At 37.8% G+C, this 12,327-nt stretch overlaps 1 protein-coding gene across 3 annotated transcripts in view; it reads left to right on the top strand.

The window, feature by feature from the left end:
• LOC104598235 (vacuolar sorting protein 39-like) overlaps nt 1-10,958 on the top strand; it is a 102,905-nt gene extending 91,947 nt beyond the window's left edge. For all 3 annotated transcript variants that reach the window (XM_088891692.1, XM_010260179.2, XM_010260178.2), the window contains 3 exons: nt 9,306-9,404; nt 9,834-10,048; nt 10,580-10,958. In XM_088891692.1, the coding sequence (XP_088747818.1) occupies nt 9,306-9,404; nt 9,834-10,034 (300 nt within the window). In that variant the 3' untranslated portion in view covers nt 10,035-10,048; nt 10,580-10,958. The remainder of the gene's footprint in view (nt 1-9,305; nt 9,405-9,833; nt 10,049-10,579) is intronic.
• Nucleotides 10,959-12,327: the final 1,369 nt, after the last annotated feature.

Raw genomic sequence — 12,327 nt, 5'->3', positions numbered from 1 at the left:
GCCTGGACCCCTCTACTGACATCTTGTCTCAATTAAACCAAAGAGAGTTATTTACAAACTCAGGAGCATTGCTATAATCTTTGCTAGTGGTGACAATCTCCTTGCCAGCAACTGTGTGGGTGATCAGATCATTCTTGGTCAATAATCTATGTTAACTGGGTAAAAAAGTTCATTGCTTGAGCATTCCTTCTCACGGAAGGAAAACAATTTTCTTCCTGGCCTTTCTTTGCTTTTCAATAGGTACAATTTTATAAATGAAAAGATGAAAGTTGCAGATACAAGTATAGCCCATGTATGATATGCCTTAACTGTTCTCAGCTAATTGGGTGAAGAATGCCACCTCTTGAGTTGAGAACCCTCCCATTCAAAGGAATTCAACTCTATGATGTGGAATTTCCCGGAGAGGGAGATAGATTGACAGTTTAGAACTAAGGGGGTTCATATTTGGGGAAATTCATTAAAAAAAGAAAGACAGGATTAATTTTTTGATAGTACTATTTCAACCTACAACCTTCAGATGGCCGAAGAAAAGAGGTAGAGTCTTGTGGAGGTGTGCTAGGGCTGCACTGGTTTGGGCTGTTTGGGAGGAAAGAAATGCCAGGATTTTTTATGAGAAGGAGAGGAATGAGGTATTTGTAATGGGAATGCTTAATTAATAGAGCAATCAATTGGGTGAAAACCTTGGAACTATTTTCTCCTTTCTCAGTTTCTCCTTTGATCATTTATGGAGAAATTGGGAAGTGGTTGCCAAAAGTTCAAGCATGAGACCTAAACTGTCAATAGAGTGGAAACCTCCTCAAGAGGGTATCATTAAGCTCAACTTTGATGGTAGCAGCTTAGGCAATCCAGGTCCTTCTGGTGTTGGGGGAGTGTTCAGAAATACAGACGGGCAAATCATTGCTTTATATTCTGGACCTATAGGAGTAGGGGATTCAGTTAATGCAGAAATTAAAGCAGTGGTACAAGGAGCTGAATTTGCCAAAGAGATGAATTGTGAACAGCTGTTAATCGAAGGTTATTCCAAGCTGGTGATCCAGTGGTTAAAAGAACCAGAAACAGCAGCCTTGTCCTATAAAGGGGCTTTACAAAGGTTCAAATGGCTAACTACAAACATGTCAGTTCAATTCCAATAGGAAAGAAGATCAGCAAACGGGTTAGCAGATTCACTAGCTAAACAAGGGGTGCATAGGAATCAGATATTTTGGGCTAAACTGTAATTCTGTGTTTTATTCTGAGGCTGCATCTCGTACCTCATCTTGGTAACTTTCTCTATGTATCTTTTTGATTCTAACCTATTAATAAAATCACTCAGTATTCATCAAAAAAAAAAATTTGATACTACTATTTTCTTCCTTTCTGGTAGTGGCTAAGAAATTTAATCATTTAGGTCAAATAGGTTAACCAATGGTACCATAATTAAATAATAAAAATTTAAAAATAGTTATAGATAAAAAATAAAAATACAGAAAATAAAAGAAAGAATACGAACGAATACAAAAGAAAGATGATAAGATATCACCCGAGAGAAAAACATAGACACTAAGGGCAGAAAAAGCAAACAACATAACTTTCAGAAAACTCAGAATAGGACTTGAGAAACCAAAAAGTCATCAAACTCATCCAAGGACTACTGAAACATCTCCCTTTCCCTCAAACTCGAAAACTCCCCCAAACCTCCATCTGAACCAAAGCCAAACAGCACCTTGCAAAAGCCAACTCCCTAGTCATATTCCTCAAACATTTCCTCCTGTCCTTCATCATCCTCATTCCAAATCTCGCCACCTTCCCCAACAACAGCTTTTTTCAGCCTTTCTTCTTTCCTTGACCTCTCAAACTCCTCAAAGGTTCTTCTAGAAAAACCCTCACAACCCTAGAAAAACAGGCCAAACCTCTTGCCAACCACTACTTCTATATCAACAATTTTCTCAACAGGCAAACTTCCTAACCTTTCCACACTTTTTTTTTCTGATCTTGTATCAAACACACCTTCAGCAGACTCAAGACCTTCTGCATTTTCTTTTTTTTTTCCTCTTGCTGTAAATTACTCCAGCTGAGAAACTGATTTGATGCAAAACCAAGGGTCTTCCCCAATAACCTTGTCAGTATTCGATGCAGACATCTTCAGTCTTCACACCTTTTCTCTTATACACTTTTTTAAAACTTTTTGTAGGCCCTGCCCCCACCAGACTAAGCTTCACATGAGAAAAAGACTCTTCCGTGATGTGAACATTGAACAATTTGAAGATTTCTTGACCCCCACCCAACTCCACACCTATCCTTCCAACCACCACGTCCTCAAAAACAAGGTGGCCATCAACTGACCTCTCAACCTGGAACCTGCAGCATCAGCCAAGCTTCACTCTTCCACTTCAACATTGTTGCACCCTTCCATGACTTTATTTTCCCCATCCCCCGACTCATTTTTCGCTTCTTTGATAACCTCCCCTGAATCACTTGACAAGGTCTCAAGAGAAGCAAAAATGCTTTCCTAAGGCAAAACAACATCAACCTCCTCATGGTTCCCCACTTCTAAATCCAACACCAGATAACCAGCCTCTCAATTGTGAGTAGCAACTGTAGCACAGTTGGCATTTGAGGCGATTTGAACATTCGCAGGACCAACAAGCTCCTTCCCCGATATTGTAACATTCTTCTCTCCATTTTTGTTGCAATTGGAAATCACCCACCCCCAATTTTCTTCCTATCCCCTTCATTCCTTGCCTGATAGTCTTCCACTCGAATTCCCAAACCTATTAGACTTTAGGCATTTAAAATGGTGCAAATTCCTTTTATCAACTTTTAGCTTTGCCAAGTGGAAAAGCTTGCACTCATCTTTGAACTTAATTTTCAAAGAATAGGCCCCATTCAATCCTTCAGCATGTCACCCATCCCAAACCATTGACTCCTAGGTTCGAAATCTGCTTCACCATTTCTTTATCATGTTGGAAATATTGTATGGAAATATTATAAAAACTATAAACATGGTGGAAACATTGTAAAATATGCATATAGAATGATATTTTATGAAATGATAAAAGAAGCATAGGCACACCTTTTTTAAATTATTATTTTGTTCCAAATCATTACATAAAGCTAAGAAACTAAGGTTATAGACAAAAGAATACGTATTAAACTCATAGAAAATGTAAATGGTTGTAATAAATCAATCAAATAATCTATTGTATAGACAAAAAATAATATTTAACTTCATGTTTGAAATGAATATTGAGCTAGTTCAAAGTGGTAATCATGTAAATTGGGCAGACAATAACATTGTTACTCCACATATCTACAATATTGTCACCAACTTCTGTTATAATACTATCTCTTGTACCCTTTATAGTGCTGGTAGTGTTCACTGGAGAATTTCCTGATTCTAGTAAAATTTGATGTTGCTACCCATGGAAGTGGAAATGGAAATATGTCATGGAAACTATCTCTTGTACTCCACATAGTGTCAGTAATGTTCATTGGGGGAATATGTCAAGTCTGCTAAAATTTCGTGTTGCTACCCTGTAAATGGAAATATGCTGCGGAAATATTAGGGAAATTAGGGACAATTTAAACCATTCTCCATGAGTCCCACAACTATGACCTTTTTGAACACTCGGCAACCTTCGTCTGCACATCAACTTGACCTCCTACATGGAGTAGAGTTCCCATGTTATCCCTATTAAGTCTTGCTTTATCTAAGGTCTTCTTTCTTTTATACATCCTCTTATACTTGATGGCTTGATGCACGGACCAGCTCCAAAAAGCCCCTCTTTGATCCATGAAAATACTTTTGCCACATGTACCAACTGGCCAAAACTAGAACCCCTTAATCTTCTTGGTAACTCAGATATTCCACCAATGTCTGTAGTCTCTTTTCTTCTACACTTTTAGACGCATCGACCTTCCTTCCTTCTCCCCAAATCTTTCCCAAGCTTACCTACTACAATTTCAACACAACACCTTCTTCAGCTAGGCTCTCATATGTAGCTTGTAAGGAATGTATATCAAATCCAACTCTGATGAAGCCAAATCAGAAGAACCATGTTCTACACTCAACTCTTGTTAGTGAAAAAGTGTTCCACTCAACTCCCTCTTCAGTTAATAAAGTGTTTTGAATCGTACTTGTTTTCTCACAATCTCCCTCTGTTGCTACTCCGCCCAAGGCTCACAACAATCTTCAACTTGAACCCCCTCTGTAACACTCTCCTTACCAATAGTAGTAACTTCCCTTTAGACATCAAGAGCAACTCTCCACAAACAAGCATCTATCTAAGAATAAGTTACTTCCACCTGTAATGCTATCAGTTGTACCAAACCACACCAGAAGCTTTGAATTAGGTTCAAGACAAACCATGTAACCCTTCTCTTCACTCGATGTCTGTTGTAAAGCTGATTTTTCCTTTAAAACAACTTGGCCAACACTCTCCTTTGATGAAATAGGATCCTCTTCTCAAACAGTTTTAGTAACCACCCACTCCCACTTCTCTTTTTCCTTTTTTCTAGGCTGACTCTTTCCTGAAAGAAATTTCTTGAAACAAATTTTAGTAACTAAGCAACCCCTTAGTTATTGCAATGATTCTAAGATGGTATGTTGTCTTAAGAAATCATTGTATGAACTCAAGCAAGTTGCCTATGCCCAAAATGCCACAAATTATTTCTACAAACAACTTCAAAACTAGGGGTAGTAGTAAGAAAACAAGATGTGGAAGAACTGAAGAAGGCTCTGGTGTCTTTTCGAACTCCAAGGCAAATAACTGACCTAGTCTATAACCCTTCCCCTTCACTGTCCCATTGTATCGGTCCTGTATCAAACAACCATCATGGGAAAATGAAACAATGTACCATCCTCAACTAATTGGCCAACTGAAATCAAAGACAAATGATAGCATCCAAATAAAGTCTTAAGAAGATGAAAATAGGAATTAACAGATGTAGACAAAGACAAATGATTGCATCCAACAATATCCAATTTTTCACCATTAGCAGTAACAATATGTTTATTCAAAGACTTGGGTTTAACAAACTGACCAATGTATGACCCTGTCATATGATTAGTGGCATTGGAATCAATGATCCACAAGTGACTGGGAGAGGAACAATAATAGGATGACTCACCAAAGAAGCCGATGGCTAAAAATGCGGAGGAAATGGTTGAGGATACTAGCTAACACATTCTTTCTTCTGTAAGAGCTCCAAAATTCTCATTATTTCCTGCTGAAGAAGTGGTATTCCCCATATATGCACCTCTAATTGCTGTCAGCAAGGCCTTATGTTGATTCTTCTTAGAACCTGAAACATTTCCCTTAGCTAGCCAAGTAGGACATTCAGGTATTATATGCCCATGTTTCTTACAATAAGTACAAAAATTTTTCTTCCGACAATGTGAGATGACATGCCCGTACTCCTTAAATTCATAGCATTGTACTCGAGACAAGTCCTTCTTGGGCTTAGACTTGTTCACCAGAAAAGCTACCTCTAATCTAGAACCAGATTTTGAACCCATAGTCGATTGTGTAATGAGTCTAGTTTCTTCTTTGAGAAGTGCTCCCAAAACTATGTCAAGTATGGATGGAATACCCCTACTGAGAATGTTCGACCTCATAACTTCGTACTCAAGTCTCAAATGCATTAGGAAGTGCATGATCCTTCTCCTATCGAAATGTTCTTTCAAAGTTTTAATGCAACATAAAGAAGTAGATTCAACATTTCTCCTATCGAAATGTTGGACTGTTAATACACCTTTTCGATATAGGTGAACATTTCATTAGTAGTCTAGAAACTTCTCATTAGAATAGCAATATTAGTTTCAATGGAACCAAGAATCCAAGACACAATTGTGGCATTATCAATCTTCCATTGTTTCATCCCTTTGGAATCAAAATCACCAGGTTGCCTTGTAGAACCATCTACAAATCCCCATAGACCATTTCCCTCAACAAAGAATTGGAAAAGGAACTTCTAGAAAGCATAGTTGGTCTCATTGAACTTCACTGGGAGAATATCCCTTTTCTCCATAGCCACTTCAACAAAGGAAATCAAGAAACTCGAGAAAAATAGGGTAGCTGAAAGTCCAAATAAACCAAAACTTGATATTAGATGTGTGTCCAATCATACACCACAATGACAGATCAAAACCCAATTACAGATTAGCCAGAATAAGGTTGAAAACTGATGACAGTCCAAAAAAGGTAAATTTCCTGGAGTGTCGAACAAGGAAGAGAGCAAAGCACCCCTCAAATGCAATCCAAACCAGAAATAAATTGTAGAACTAATTAAAACTGACTTGGGCAACTTCAGATCTTAAGTTTCACGGTGATTGAAGTAGTCAATCAAGAGAAAGAGAGAAAACTCTAGGGTTGATGGTGATTTTCCAGAAAAAAAGATGAGAAACTTGTGTTGATCAGTACAACATCCAGAGAGTTCCCAAGCTGATGTAGATATGTCGATTTGGTAGACCTTCAGTCAACCTCACAAACCAAACAACAGATTTTTTTTAATCAATAACCAAACAACAGATTTCAATCAAAGACAAGTTTGAAAGACCTGCTCTAATACCATGTCAACTCAGTCCGAAAAAGAGAGAACCAGAATGAAAGGGTGTGAACCCATCTCTCTACTCTCCCCCTGAGAAGAAACTCCATGATAGTAGGGAACATCCTCAAAGAATGTGACATCCATAGAAACAAACTGTTTCCCAAAAGTAGGTTCGTAGCAACAATATCCCTTTTGATTTTGTCCATAACCAAGAAAGATGCATTTGGAAGATTTAGGATCAAACTTGGAACGATGAGGTCCAAGAATCTAAACAAAACAAGTACATCCAAAGGTTTTAAGAGGAATGGTGAACAAGTCCTTATTGGGATATAAAAGATTGAATGGAATTTTCATATCTAGAACTCGTGAAGGAACCCAATTGATGAGATACACAGCTGTATGGATAGCATCCCCCCCCCCCGAAACGTATAGAAACATTGGAGTTTAGCATAATGCTTCTAGCTACCTCCAATATATGCCTATTCTTCCTCTCAGCAAGAAAAGACCCCAAAAGAGAAACCGGTTCCCACCTAGAAAAGGTTTGGAAACTGAAACCAATCCAGAAATCACCTAGAAAATAGTCTGATTTAGTGTTCACCAAGACTGGAATGCTGAAACTGATTTAGGGTTCACCCAAAAACTGATATCCATCAGGTTTGATTGTAGGGTTAAGAGAAAACCTCAAAGAAAACTCTGAGAAAACAGGAAAACTCTCAGCCACACCTTCTAAATAGGTCACAGTCAGGTCTGATCATAGGGTTAAGGACAAACCCTAGAGAAAACTCTGAGAAAACAGAGAAAACCTCAACCGCAGACAGGTCTGATTTATCTATCACTAGTATCGATCTCAAGAAAAAATAGAAACTGATCGCCACTTCCAATCTCAGTCTGAACCCTAATCTTGATATTTCTTGTTCTTCTCTGATTCTTCCTGATTACTAGACACTCTCCAAGCCTTCTACAAACTCTTGGACAATTGTTGAACCCTTCCGGTAACCTCCAAGAATCAGTCGATGGACAGATCTTGCTAGACTGATACCAAGTTGGCAAATCAGGACTGTAATCAATCCAATTCTTGATGTAAATTCAAAGAAGAAAGAAAACAGAAAAGAGGAAGAAAGAGAGAATAGAGAGAAGAGAGAAGAGTGTGGGTTGGCTTGAGTTGCCGCCCCACTCACAACTATTTATATTAACATTAAAATATAAGACTGCAATTACACTAATGCCCCTACTGCTTACATAAGCAAATAACTAACATTGCTAACAGAAAACATAAAGTAGGAAATAACTAACAACAGCAGTGGGGACCACAATAAATAAAATAACTGACAGCAATATAACAGCACTAACAATTGCTCTACATCTCTACAATTTTATCTTATATATGTGTTGTATACAAAGATGAGAAAGGACAGTTATGTCCCCTACTTACAAGAAACAATAAAACAGAAAATTATAATGTACATAAGATACAACATAAATATGTGCTCCCAAGAGCCAAAAGAAGAAAGAAGATGTAAGAGATGTAAATCAGTCTCTACAAAAATGACCACCTAAGAGCCCTTCCACCTCCAAATTATGGAAACCAAATTGCTTAGCAAATTTTAACCTGTGGAGTGATCCACACAGCTCTGTTGTCAATGCATTACCATCTGTTAATGGCTTTGAATATAGTGCCAAGACCTTTCCTTCCGTGTCTTTGAACACCACCCCTCCTAGCCCCGCCACAACCTGACTACCAATATAACTCCCATCAAAATTGAGATTAACAAAGTTGGTTGTTGGGGGTCTTCATTCTATATTTACCCTTTCCTTGGCTTGAGCCAATAAGGCCACTTCCTTCCAAGTTCTCAAAATGTCATTTGTTGAGAAACCTTGGAAATCCTCCAAGGCCTTCACCCAATATGCCACTTTAATTTTCACCAAATTAAAGTTTCCCATTTCTGTTCCACTCTTTTCACTAAAAATCCTCTGATTCCTTTCTTCCACCAATGTCTGTAGTCTCTTGGCTTGATAGTGCATAAAGTGTAGGAAATTGCACCTTTAGAGGTTGTGCACCTATCCAAAAGTCCTCCCAAAACAAGACCCTCAACTTGTTTCCCACATCATCCGGATGAGATTCACAAAAAAGGATATACCTCATAAATTGTTTTTCAGGGGGAAATGAAGTTTCCTTGGAATGGAAGCTACCTTTGCATTCCCAGTCATTTGTCCATCTGACCATGTATGCTTATAATCACCTTGTGCCAAAGTCTATCACTTTCCAAAGGAAACCTCCACAACCATTTTCCTAAGAGAGCTAAATTCTTTTCGGTTAAATTTCCTATTCCTAGCTCACCCGTTTCTTTAGGCTTACTAACCTGTTCCCATTTCACCAAGTGGTCCTTCTTCCCATCCCCCTAGTTCCCACAAGAAGTCCCTCATCAACTTTTCTAGTTGCCCATCAATTTTTGTAGGGATACGGAATGTGGACAAAAAGTAAATGAGAAGATTAGCTAAGGTGGCTTTGATCAAGGTTATCCTTCCACCCAAAGAAATGTAGTTTCTTTTCCAAAGTGCCAATTTTTTAGTAAACTTGATTAGATAAATCTTACCTATCAGGATAGGTACTTTCTATAGATCTTCTTATGAATCTTTCACATGTTTGATATGCAAGTAGTTGAAATATAATTTTCCAAATGTAGCTAAAAGATGGTTCAATGAAGCAATGTTTTATGTTTTGGAAAAGGTTATGTAATTAAACTTTGCATGGTTTTGAAGATTTTTCTTGAACACAGGACTTGGCTCCATTTCTTGAGCCACTTCTGAAGAAGTCTAGTGAGAGTCACCGTAACTTCTCAGTTATCAATAGCTTAAGACACAGCCAGAACTTGCAGGTAAATATTTGAATGTTCAAGTCAATTTTTAACATGAGATTTAACATTGATTTGTATTGGACATTTATCAAGGTTTGGAACAAGTGATGGTTGACTTAGATGCTAATTTTTTAATTCATATACATGTAGAAATTAATCATGTTTTGGGTTTTAAATAATTTGTATTGTAGTACTTAATTTCTTTTATATTGTCATCTAATATGCTTCATAGGAATCAACTTTTCTATTTGACTTAAGCATTGACTAATTCAAAAATTATAATTACAATCCATGATTGATATTGATTGCTTCAAAAGTCTTTATCGATAAAACTTATTTCATATTTAATGGAATTTCTACCTTTTTATATGAGCTTCATTGTGAAATTATTTCAGGCTCAAAAAAGTTGTACAATGAAATATTTCTCTACATATCACTTTTGTGGAACAGGTGAAGGAAGAACTTTATAAGCAACGGAGAACATTCATAATGATTTCTAGTGATAGCATGTGCTCTCTTTGCAACAAAAGAATAGGGACTAGTGTTTTTGCTGTATACCCAAATGGGAAAGCGCTTGTGCACTTTGTTTGTTTCAGAGACTCACAGATTATCAAGGCAGTTCGAAGCTCGCCAATTCAGAAGTGTGGGTAGTCCAACCACCCATGGTAAGCTGAATACCATCTTTATCTTTTTTTATATATATAAATAATACCATCTTTATCTGGGTGTAGTTCTTGTTGACATAATGGACTTGTAAGTAGTTTGGTTTTGTCTTCTTTACTGGGCCTTAATTTTTTTAAATACTGTTGCCTCACCAGGGTATATACATACATACATACATATTATATAAGACAGTGGGACAGCATAGGTGCTCCCACAATTCTACCTTCGTCTATTCTAATTGTACTCCTCTTCTTCTCTATTCTCTTCTACATTTGCTACTTTATTTTCTGTTTATTGTTGATATTTAAGTCAGAATTTTGGAAACTTTTTACTAGTTTGTTCAAAAAGAATTCCCATTTTAATCCAGCTCACTTGGCAACTGGCTGGTTTTACAAACATAATATTTTGAAGCAGGATAGCTTTAAGTGAAGCATTAGTTTAACAGTATTTCAACTAGCTACACAAAGATGGTATTTTGAAGTGTGCAGACTGTCCATGTGATCTCCTTAATAACTGGTATTTGAAATGTGCAGACTGTCCCTAACACACCTGATGTGGGCTAGGAATTTGCTGAGCCAGGACCAGAGGGCAGAGCTTGAGGTGTCTCTATTAATGCTTTTTCTGGGAGCTGAAAGGTGCCAATCAAAGTATTATCTGTCATTGATGGAGAGGAGAGGAGAAACTCGAAAGATTTCAAAGAATGAAATATGTATGGTGGTGCCCACTATCTAGTGTCCTAAGACTATTGAAAATACATTATAAAGAAACTAGACCTGCATCAGCTTTGCATCCTATGGTATGAGAACTACAGTACTCCCCCTTAAGTTGGGTTATTATGTTATACATACCTATGAATTGTAATTGTTATCAGGCCTGTATTTAATTAAATAAATGAAAAGAAGGCTTCTGGTATGAGCCTAGAAGGAGAAGGGATGAAGAAGAAGAAGAGGAGAAGAAGGGTCGAAACAGAATAGGGCTCTGCAGTTTCTATCGAAGAAGAGAACTGCCGAGTAGAGGGAGTCTAAACCACCACCAAACAATCGACCAACGATGCAGGTTGAGGCATAGAAGCCTCTAAACCTTCTGATGATCAGTCCTTTTAGGTTCTTCCCCTTCCTTTCTTCTCGTATTGGTATAAAAACTCAGTTGAACCAGAGTTGCAGGCATCCTTCACTGATGCAGTCAGGAAACTTGATCAACCAGGCTCTGATACCATGTGAATGATTAATTCATAATAAAAGGTAAAATTACATTATTACCCCTGTATACAAATGCTTGAGAATAGAGACATAAAAACATTGATTTAAAGAAGGGAAAAGACTAAAATAACCCTAAAAACAAAGCTGTATTTTAACACTCCCCCTCAAGTTAGAGCATATATATCATACAACTCCAACTTGTTACGAATGTATTTCATCTGAGCACCACTCAAGTCTTTGGTAAACAAATCAGCTAGTTGATCTTCAGACTTCACGTATGGGGTAATGATTTCTCCACTGACCACCTTTTCTCTAACAAAGTGGCAATCCACCTCTATGTGTTTGATCCTCTCATGATACACTGGATTGGAAGAGATATGAATGGCAGCTTGGTTGTCACAAAATAGCTTCATGGGGGTTGTGACTGATATTCCCATCTCTTGTAATAGTTGTCTCAACCATACCAACTCACATGTAGTGTGGGCCATCGCTCTGTACTCGGCCTCACCACTACGCCTAGCCACCACATTCTGCTTCTTGCTTTTCCAAGCAATCAAATTCCCTGCCAAAAAGGTGCAGTAACCAATTGTTGATTTCCTGTCAGTAACCGACCCTACCCAATCAGCATCTGTGTATCATTCCAAGGAAAGTTCTCCCTCTTTCTTATACAACAACCCTTTACTTGGAGCCCCCTTCAAATAGCGTAGAACTCTAACAATACCTTCCCAATGGGTTGTCCTTGGGTTCTACATGAATTGGCTCAATAATCCAACACTGAAGGAAATGTCAGGTCTTGTAATGGTTAAATAAATCAGTTTTCCAACTACTCCATGTACTATCTACAAATCCCCCTCACTATCAGACATCTTCACATTTGGATCTATAGGGGTATCCACTAGCTTTGCCCCTAAAAGACCAGTTTCTTCCAACAGGTCAAGCACATACTCCCTTTGTGAGAGAGAGATTCCCAACTTTGACCTTGCTACTTCTATGCCCAAAAAATATTTCAAGTTCCCCAAGTCCTTAGTCTAGAACTGGTTTTGTAAAAATCGTTTGAACTTTTCAATGCCATGCTCATCACT

Source organism: Nelumbo nucifera, chromosome 7, assembly GCF_055504915.1.
Source record: "Nelumbo nucifera cultivar China Antique chromosome 7, China Antique-T2T, whole genome shotgun sequence".
Classification (NCBI taxonomy): domain Eukaryota; kingdom Viridiplantae; phylum Streptophyta; class Magnoliopsida; order Proteales; family Nelumbonaceae; genus Nelumbo; species Nelumbo nucifera.
The sequence above is the reverse complement of the archived record's forward strand: the minus strand, read 5'-3'. Positions and strand labels throughout refer to the sequence as shown.